The following is a 9,917-nucleotide window of genomic DNA, read 5'->3' as shown; positions in this document are numbered from 1 at the left end:
GGGGAAAAAAGACAGTGCTGGAGTAACTCACCGGGACAGACAGCATCACTGGAGAACATGGACAAGTGATGTTTCTGGCTGGGACCTTCTTCAGACCCTTCAGATAGAATTGAGTGTCAGTTAAACTATGGGTGCTTTACTTTTTAATACTTGAATGTTTCTGTTGATTTAGAACCAAATGAGACTTGCAAAAGATGCTAGAACAATGCATCCTTTTTGGATGGCACTAGGTGCTTTACAGCGAATGAAGTACACTTGAAGTGTAGTCGCTCTTGTGCGGCAGCCAATTTGTGCACAGCTAGCACCAACAAACGGTAATATGATGATGGCTTCATTATGGAAAGGAGGTGACGCACTCCAATCTGAACATCGCGATAGTCTTGGGACTTCGGAAATGATGAAAACATTTGGGATGTTTATTTTATGAAATAGCAATAGAACTGAATTATTGGTGGGTGGGAGAAGGAATTATGTCCCCTTAACTTTGATAGATCAGATGAATGTTCTAGTCTCTTTGATATCAATATTGTTTGCTTTTGGAAGAGATCTGAATTTTTTTTTTCCAAATTTGGTTATTAAGTGCACTCTATTTACTTTGATTTGTGGTATTTAAGCTTTTCCAGCATGTAGCTGAATGTCTTTTCCATTAATGAGATATGGATTTTGACTGCTAATAAGGCTAGGATTTATTGTCTGTTCCTTACTTGGTCCCTGTATTGAGGAGGCAGCGAGATTGTGTTCTTGAGACTAGAGCAGGGTAAAAGCTGAATGGAGTAAGGGTGACAGATTTCCATCTCCGACCGACATTTGTGAACCAGGTGCCTATCGTGACTGTCTGACAATTTCATGGTCGCTATTTCTGCTACCAAATTTTTCTTTGAAGTACTGCATTTATTTATTTACTTGAATTTAAATTCTTCAGCTGCTGGTTGTGGACTTTGTACTTTCCTCTGGATGCTTGTCATGTAACTTAACTGCTGAGACTTTGTGTTCATCAAACTTGCCAAATGAACCCTATAGTTGTTGGGCTTGCTATCATTGCCAACAGAAAGCTGCACAGAAATTGTTCTGCTTGAATTAGTAGGCACTGGAATAGGATCTTTTTGCACAGCAGACCAGTTTATTGTGCTCTTTGAAACTGCTGTTTGACTAATTCTACTTCTCCTGCCTCCCTCCCACCCAGCGAGCTCCTCTGACACTTTTTACCATTAGGTTTAGGGCGAGCTTTGATCATGAGCCTTGTGGGAATAGAGGGAGAATTAAAATTTGGGTTGCATAAGTATATAGGTTAGACTGAGTTTATTTAAAAATCATTCTTGATTTTCTAAATTGATAATTTAGGCAACAAATATCTAAAATTATCTAATTGCTGCTGCAATCTGGTTAATGGAAATCCCAGAACAGTGTCATCAAGCATGTTAGTGGGCTTAATGGCAAATGTCACAGGCAGATTGGTCCATGCTTCTTCATTAAAAAACACAATGTTGGAGTAACTCAGTGGGTCAGGCAGCATCTCTGGAGAACATAGATATGTGACGTTTTGGGTCGGGACCCATTCTCACACACTGGAAAGGGTCCTGACCTGAAACATCACCTGTCCATGTTCTCCAGAGATGTTTTCTGACCCGCTGAGTTACTCCAGCACTGTGTCTTTTTTGTAAATCAGCATCTGCAATTCCTTGTGTCCCGCTTTTACATTGATGCATTTTACCTCGTACCCTTGGAGCTTGCCGTGATTCAAATTATCATTCCTACAAATGGTGGACCTGCATTTGACAAGAGTTGCATAGTTAGGAATGCTACCTCGCATTACCCAGCCTGAAGGAGTATTTTATTTGAGGTGTTCTTACTAGAGTTATTTAATATCAGCAGCCCCTAATGAATTGGTAATGTTTGTATCTGATAGCTGGCTGTTTGGCTATGCAGAGACTATTTTGTGATTGCATGTAGGATGCATGTGCACTCTTCCATGGATGCCCTAGATTACGGAATCCTACCTGTACTTTTCCCAATCAGATAACTAGTGACTAATTACGTTAACCTCCCAAATCTATTATACTTTCTTAGTATAGCTGGGCATAGTTCAAGAAATTCCCAGGGCATGAAACTGGTGGGTATGCACATTCACTCACGGTTAATATTGATGCTGTTATCCAAGACTTCAGTGATGTGTACACCTTTGGAAGCCCAAAATTAACCCATTGCAAACTGGAGTGCAGAGTGGAAGTGAGATGAAAGTCAAATGATCATTAGTGCGAATTTTGCATTTTACTTTGTGTAAATTATTATTTTAAATTATGAAACCAATTTAGAATAGGATTCTAAAGAATGCTCTTTGTATGACATACTGTTAGAACCAATTGGAGCCACCATTGAGGACCTGACATTGGTTCACTGTGTGTCTATGAAGTGCCCAATTTTAATGTCATTTCTTTGGCGATATTGCATTCAGTAACCGACACATAACAGAGAGCCTGAAGTTGTAGTTGTTTTTGTTTTCAAAGCCCTTTTAAGCAGTGTACTAAATTATTCAGACCAAAACTCAGCATTACCACTGAATGCCTTAATGGGAACAATAATGGTAGGAGGATAAAAACAATTCTATGTCACTATGTCACTTCTAATACAGGGGCCCAATTAAGGGACTGTCCCACTTACGCGGTTTTTTTTTCAGCGACTTGCTAGCACCTGTCATAGTCGCAGCAGGTTGCCGAAAATTTTAAACATGTTGAAAATCTAGCGGCAACCAGAAAAAAGTACGACTCTTTGGGCGACTACTCGCCACCACACAGGCGTCACGTGACACCTGCTTGGTGGTAAAGAGTGCCCCTTTTTCTGATCGCCGCTGGATTTTCAACGTTGAAAGTTTTCGGCAACCTGCTGCAACTATGATGGGTCCCGGGAAGTCGCCGAAAAAAATCGCGTAAGAGGGACAGGCTCTTAAGCCTTTCTGCTTTCAACTCTTGATGTTTGAATTGCTGATTTGCAACAATTGAGATTTTGTCAGGCAGCATTTTAAAAAGATAAACATCTGACTGAATTGCAGCTTAATGTGGCAGTTTGTAAATAAATAATTTAGGCTCTTCCCCTCATGGTCATGTAAAAAACTATCCAAACATTTTTAATGGTGAGAGTCAGTGACCATCTATGCCAGAGGGTGCAGAATCTATCTGGATGTTTTGAGTTGAAATGCCATGGCACTTTGCACTATTATTCCTCAGGATGTACAACCTTGTGTAACTTGTTCACCCGTAATTCCCAAGATGGGGATTTAATTGTCCCTAAAATTTAAGTTAGTTGCAAAATTAGATTTATTACTGGATTTTTAGACATGCCTTTTATGTCGGATTCCACTGAATTCCCACACTACTGTTTTTTGGAAAGACGGGGGAATTATGTATCAAAATAATTTGTTCTCGTAACTTGTAAAATGTGACTGTTTTGTTTAAATAAAGCTATAATGTACACTGAAAACAAACATCAGGATTTGCTTTGAATAAAAGTCCAGATCGTGATTGTGTAGTATTGTCCAGTGTGACTTTCTGTAACAAAACCTGGTTTATTATTGAGAAGAAGGAGGTGGTCATTCTGCATCTTCTACATTTCTAGCAATCTGCTCCAGTTGGGTGGCAATAACCTACCTTGATTTCCAATCCAATTCTACCCAAATCCATCAATTACTTTCAACGCTTGAAATAAACCCTAATCTCCTGCCAGATTTTCAAGGCAAAGAACTTTTGACTTGCGGCCTCCTGATTTGTAAAAAATGTTTTGTGACATCTCGCTTGTTCTAGATTTCCTCTCTACCACAGTTCCTTTATTCATCTTGAACATCTGTCGGGGTATCCCTTTAACCTTCTGTTCTCAAGAGCTCTGAATTAACCGTTTGTGAGGAAGGTTCGAAGACATGCGAGTGGCTTAAACTGGCTGGATTGTGTACACATTTGAAGAATTATTCCCGTGTGAGGAACAAGTGGGAAAATGCATGTAAATTTAAATGAATGCCAATCGACATCTTGACCATTGTCCAGTTTATGCAAGAAGTGAAAGGGAAGTGGAATTTGAAGATGAAAGCGGTAAGTGATTTTCTTTTGTCAAAGTTAAGACGGGAAAGATTGCAGTGCATTCTCTCCCCCCGCCCAGGAAAAGTGTTAAGCTAGAGCGAGTGGGAGTACTACTGGTGTAACAAATGAATCGACTGGGCTTATATTCATTGGATTTTAAAAGGATGAGAGGGAATCTTATGGAAACATAAAATTCTTAAGGGATTGGACTGGCTAGATGCAGGAAAAATGTTCCCGATGTTGGGGGAGTCCAGAAGCATGGGTCACAGTTTAAGAATAAGGGGTAGAAACATAGAGAATAGGTGCAGGAGTAGGCCATTCGTCCAGCACTGCCATTCAATATCATCATTGAATATGAGCAGTGACGGGGTCGGTTTTATGAAGGTGAAATCATGCCTGACTAATCTTTTGGAATTTTTTGAGGATGTAACAAGCAACAATTTTTTGAGGAAGTAACAATGGATAAGGGAGAGCCAGTGGATGTGGTGTATCTGGGCTTTCAAAAAGCCTTTGACAAGGTTCCACACAAGAGATTAGTGTGCAAAATTAGAGCACATGGTATTGAGGTAGGGTATTGACATGGATAGAGAACTGGTTGGCAGACAGGAAGCAAAGAGTAGGAATTAACGGGTCCTTTTCAGAATGGCAGGCAGTCAGTGACTAGTGGGGTGCCGCAATGTTCGGTGCTGGGACTCCAGTTTACAATATTTATTAACGATTTAGACGAGGGAATTAAACGTAACATTTCTAAGTCTGGATGACACAAAGCTGGGTGGCAGTGTGAGCTGCGAGGAGGATCCTGTGAGGCAACAGGGTGACTTGGATAGGTTGGGCGAGTGGGCAGAAGCATGGCAGATGCAGTATAATATGGATAAATGTGATTTTGGTGGCAAGAACAGGAAGGCAGATTATTATCTGAATGGTATCAGATTAGGAGAAGGGGAAGTGCAACGAGACCTGGGTGTGCTTGTACATCAGTCACTGAAAGTAAGCATGCGAGTACAACAGGCAGTGAAGAAAGCCAATGGCACGTTGGCCTTCATTGCGGGAGGATTTGAGTTTAGGATTTAGGAGCAAGAATATCCTACTGCAGTTGTACAGGGCCCTGGTGAGACCGCACCTGGGGTATTGTGTGCAGTTTTGGTCTAATTTGAGGAAGAAAATTATTGCTAATGAGGGAATGCAGGTTCATTCCCGGGATGGTGGGACTGACGTATGATGAAAGAATGGGTCAACTGGGCTTGTATTCGCTGGAATTTAGAAGGATGAGGGAATTTTTTTTAGAGGATTGGACAGGGTAGATGCAGGAAAAATGTTTGGGGGTAGTCCAAAACCAGGGTCACAGTTTAAGAATAAGGGGTAGGCCATTTAGGACTAAGTTGAGGAAAAAACTTTTCAGCCAGAGAGTTGTGAATCTGTGGAATTATCTGCCACAGAAGGCAGTGGAGGCCAATTCACTGGATGTGTTCAAGAGAGAGTTAGATATAACTTCTAGAGCTAATGGAATCAAGGGATATGGAAAAATGGAAAGTGTTTTGGACGATCAACCATGATCGGATTGAATGGCGGTGCTGACTCAAAGGGCCTCTGGCCAGATAGTGACCTGGGCAGCACAGTGGTGAAGTCAGTGGATCTGCTTATCCGCTTCAATGATCTAAGTTCGACCTTGACCTCTGACGCTGGCTGTGTGGAGTTTGCACATTCTCACTGGCTACGTGGGTGGCCTCCCACATCCAAAAGATGCATGGGTCAGTAGGTTAACAAGACACTGTAAGTTACCCTGAGTACAAAGTTGTGTGGTAAAACCTGTGGGAGGATTTGATAGAAATGCAAGAATACAATTGCATTGGTGTAAATGGGTGCTTGATAGTTGGCGTGGACTCGATAGAATGAAAGGCCTGTTTCTGTGCTGTGTGACTTTGAACACTACCTAGATACTGACACAAAAAGGCAACGGTTATACTAACAAGCAAGTCTAATACAAATTTTGCACCCTGTCCCAGAAACCTGGCTGACTTTGTACTGGTTTTCCCCCTCCCATTTCACTTGCACCATTTGCAATGGATACACAATTTACCACGTTTACCAATTCACAGCCCTTTATCCTCTTAGGGCCCACACCTGTCCCCCTGTCTTTTGCCTTGAACCAAAAATCTGACTTTAAATAATTCCCTTGCCTGCATTTCCCCCCCACCCCCTGACCCAAATGGTCGTTTATCCATGTTCTCCAGGGATGTTGCCTGATCCGCTGAGTTACTCCAGCATTTTGTGTCTCTTTTTGATATGAAATCAGCATCTGCAGTTCTTTGTTATCACATTACAATCTGCCTAAGCTTTTGGTTGCTTAGCCTAATATCACCTTGTGGAGTTTGGTGTCGGATGTTACTTAATAAAGCTGCTGTGATGTTCTAAAGCCCCTGTCCCACGATGCGAGTTTATCCAAGAGCTCTCCCAAGTTAAAAGAATCAAACTTGTGGTACTTCATCACGAGTATTTTTTTTACTCTTGGAAATTTTTCACACTCTGTTGAAAAAGCTTCACGAGTTTCCGCGTTTCCCAAGTACCTGCCATTAGCATTACGAGCCATCCACGAGCTCTGACGTACCCGCTACATATATTCTACGTACCTACCAAGAGTTTGATATATTTTTAAACTCTGGAGAGCTCTTGGGTAAACTCGCATCGTGGGACAGGGCCATAACTGTGTTAAGTGCTTGATGCTATAAGATGCAGAATTTTGTATGAGTACCAGTGATTTCCTCCCTCCCACTATCGCTCTATTGGCAGCGACCTGAGGTAATGAAAGTTGGTGAGCTACCGAAGACCTTGCTTAATATAGTTCTATCACCTCGAGCCCTAACAATCTCACTGCAGAGAGGTGGTAGGAATGTGTTCAGGAAGGTGCTCCTTTTTGAAGTCATCTACCTTCTTAGTTTACATTTTAAAAAACCAAGCAACCTCATACATATGGAAAACTCATTTTCTTTGAGGAACTGTCCATTGTCACGCATAATTACAACTTCAACACTGAAATACAAAGGCAAATTCTTTCCAAATATTTACATATACAAGAGTTGTTTTACATATAATACAGAATCTAAATGTCAAAGCACAGAAACTTTTCTCGAGTATGATTATGTTTGATGAAAATGTAGTGTCAGTCAGACTTTTCAGGACAGTTTTTAGAAGCTTTAAATAACTGGATGGGATTTATTGTTTGATTCTAACTATTGCTATTCAACCCATTCACCCTCTCTATCTGAAGTTGGTGTTCAACATCGTCTGAATGGGTTCGATAGAAAATAGGAATGCAGATAAACTGAATTATCAGAAAATGGTTGAAGTAAAGAGCAAGGAAGTCAATATTAGGTTAATGGTTCAGATAGGATTTCTCACACAGCAATGTTCACAGATAGCATACTCGTCCCACTCTACTAGAAGGATGGAGATTTATGCTAAGTGATTGAAGAGCTGGGCTTTGTAACAGTGGAGGCTGAAAGATTTATTGGGGTGTATATAATTATAAAGAATTAGATGGAGTGAATAAGAACATTGTTTTTTATTTGGGAGAGAAAGTTCAATTATAAGGGATGTTATTTTCAAGTAATCGGTCAAAGGATTAGTGGGGAGTTGAGGGAAAGGAGTGATGGGGTCCGAAGTGCGTGGTGGAGGCAGAAAATCCATGCCACAATAACTGACTGCATGGCCACTTGACCTACTGACCATCGGCAATGGGATTAGTCGCACTGGTTCTTCCTGGGGTTGGCCTATACTCAATAGGGCAAATGGTGTCCTGTGCCATTACTTTGGAGTTTCACTGCCAGACTTTGCTAATCTGTGGAATAAGTCGATACTTCCATCCTAATAGAAGAGAGTTTTAAAATGTTGAAAGAGTTTGACAGATAGGTGCAGAGATGTTTCCATTTGCTAATGTGCAAAATTTGGGGCCCTTATTACATGCAGTCACTAATCAGACAGACAATGAGGTGGTAAGAGGATGTCCTACTTGCGTGTCATACAGCATAGAAGCAGGCCCTTTGGCCCAACTTGCCATTTCCGACCAAAATAGCCCATATACACTTGACCCACCTGCCTGTGTTTGCCCCAAATCCCTCTAAATCCATGGACCTGCCCAAGTGTCTTTTTAAATACTTTTGTAGTCTCTGCCTCGTCTCTGGGAACTTGTTCCATACGCCCACCACCCCTCTGTGTGAAACGTTTGTCCCTCAGATTCCGACTAACTTTCCCCCTCTCATCCGACAACTATGTTCTCTTGTTCCTACTTCTGGTAAAATACTGCGCATTTACTCTCTCGTCCCAGCTTCCGAACTTCTCCCTGTAGCTCAAGACCTGGCAACACCCTCGTAAATCATCTCTGCACTCTCTCCAGATTAACAATATTCTTCTTAGATCAGGATGATCAAGACTAACACAAAATACTCCAAATGTGGCCTTGCCATCATCTTGTACAACTGTAACATAACATCCTAACTTCTGTACACAATACCTCACTGATGAAGGTCGATATGGCAAAAGCCTTCTTCACCACCCTACCTACCTGTGACGCCACTTTCAAGGTGCTCTGGGCCTGCACGCTTAAACCTCTCTGCTCTACAATACTCTCCAGGGTCTGGACACTCACTGTGAAGGCCCAGTCCTGGTGTGACTTCACAACACCTCACACTTATCTGCATTAAACGCTTAATCATTCCTCAGCCTACTTGCCTAACTGATCAAGATTTATGCTGCATTTCATAACCATCTTCGCTATACAATACCACCCACCTTAGTGTCCTCTGCAAACTTACTGAGCGTGCTTTCTACATTTTCATCCAAATTGCTGGTATAAACCTCAAATGGCAATAAGATGAGCACCCCTAACCACTAGTCACAGGCCTCCAGTCTCAAAAATCACCTTCCACCATCACTCTCTACTTCCTTCCATGAAGCACCCATAGTCGAGACCGAACCCAAGTCTCTGTCGATGTAAGGCAGCAACTCGACCACTGCGCCACCATGCTGCAGCAGATGGAGAATCTGCATCAGACCCTCTTGGTATGGAGGGTTATGGAAATGCATGATGAGACAGTATATCTGTACCTGTCCTTCAGTGCCCAGGCCAACGCATATAAGGATTTGCAACCAGTAAATTCTGTAAAATTGTTGCTCATTATCTTAAATAAAATTCCCTTGGGCAAAGATGGCAGGTGGCCAGTATTCGGTAAAAAAAAAAGCATTTTGCAAATGATTGAGTTTCCACTGTTTTAAAAAGACCCCATGTGTGCTGGCTTTGATTTGCCTGTCATGGGGGCAAGCACAACTTGTAAAAGGAGACAGCCCGACCCTTGCCTCTTCCCACCACCGTGGTTGCAATGTTGAAGCTTCTAGCGTTTAGCAAAGTCAAAGTTCAACTTTCCAAACAAACAAATGTAAACTGCATCACACCCCTGTTAAAACATATTTCCCAACGGGGCGGATACTCTGGGGAATACAGTATATTGCACCTTAGAAAACCAATTAAAGTGTGAGGTGTCAAGGGAAAACAAGAGTACAAGAAGGTGTGTCTGGTGTTGTGCTGATCTTGGGCAACAACATAATTATCTACCAGAGCCCGTCTGCATGAGCGCAGAGTTGATGAACAAATTCACATCTTCTCTTCAGTCAGGGAGGGCTTCAGAGATTTGCTTTTTTTAAATGCCCGACGTAGCCATTCGGAGCTGCCAAGGATTCCTTCCTCCTGCGATACGCGCTTCGGAAAAAGCCCAGCTGATTTTGTTAGGAGAGAAGAGGATTTAAAAAAAAAAAAAATTTAATCAAAAATATTTATTCAAATATTAAAATAGTATTTACAAC

The 9,917-nt window shown here is 41.7% G+C and overlaps 1 protein-coding gene across 1 annotated transcript in view; it reads right to left on the bottom strand.

The window, feature by feature from the left end:
• Positions 1-7,030: 7,030 nt before the first annotated feature.
• The window catches only part of itga11 (integrin subunit alpha 11), a 132,810-nt gene continuing 129,923 nt past the window's right edge, over positions 7,031-9,917 (bottom strand). The window contains exon 30 of the mRNA XM_033050054.1: positions 7,031-9,830. Coding sequence (XP_032905945.1) covers positions 9,738-9,830 — 93 coding nt within the window. The 3' untranslated portion in view covers positions 7,031-9,737. The remainder of the gene's footprint in view (positions 9,831-9,917) is intronic.

Source organism: Amblyraja radiata, chromosome 34 (genome assembly GCF_010909765.2).
Source record: "Amblyraja radiata isolate CabotCenter1 chromosome 34, sAmbRad1.1.pri, whole genome shotgun sequence".
NCBI lineage: Eukaryota > Metazoa > Chordata > Chondrichthyes > Rajiformes > Rajidae > Amblyraja > Amblyraja radiata.
Note: the sequence above shows the minus strand (reverse complement) of the source record. Positions and strands in the feature narration are given on the sequence as shown.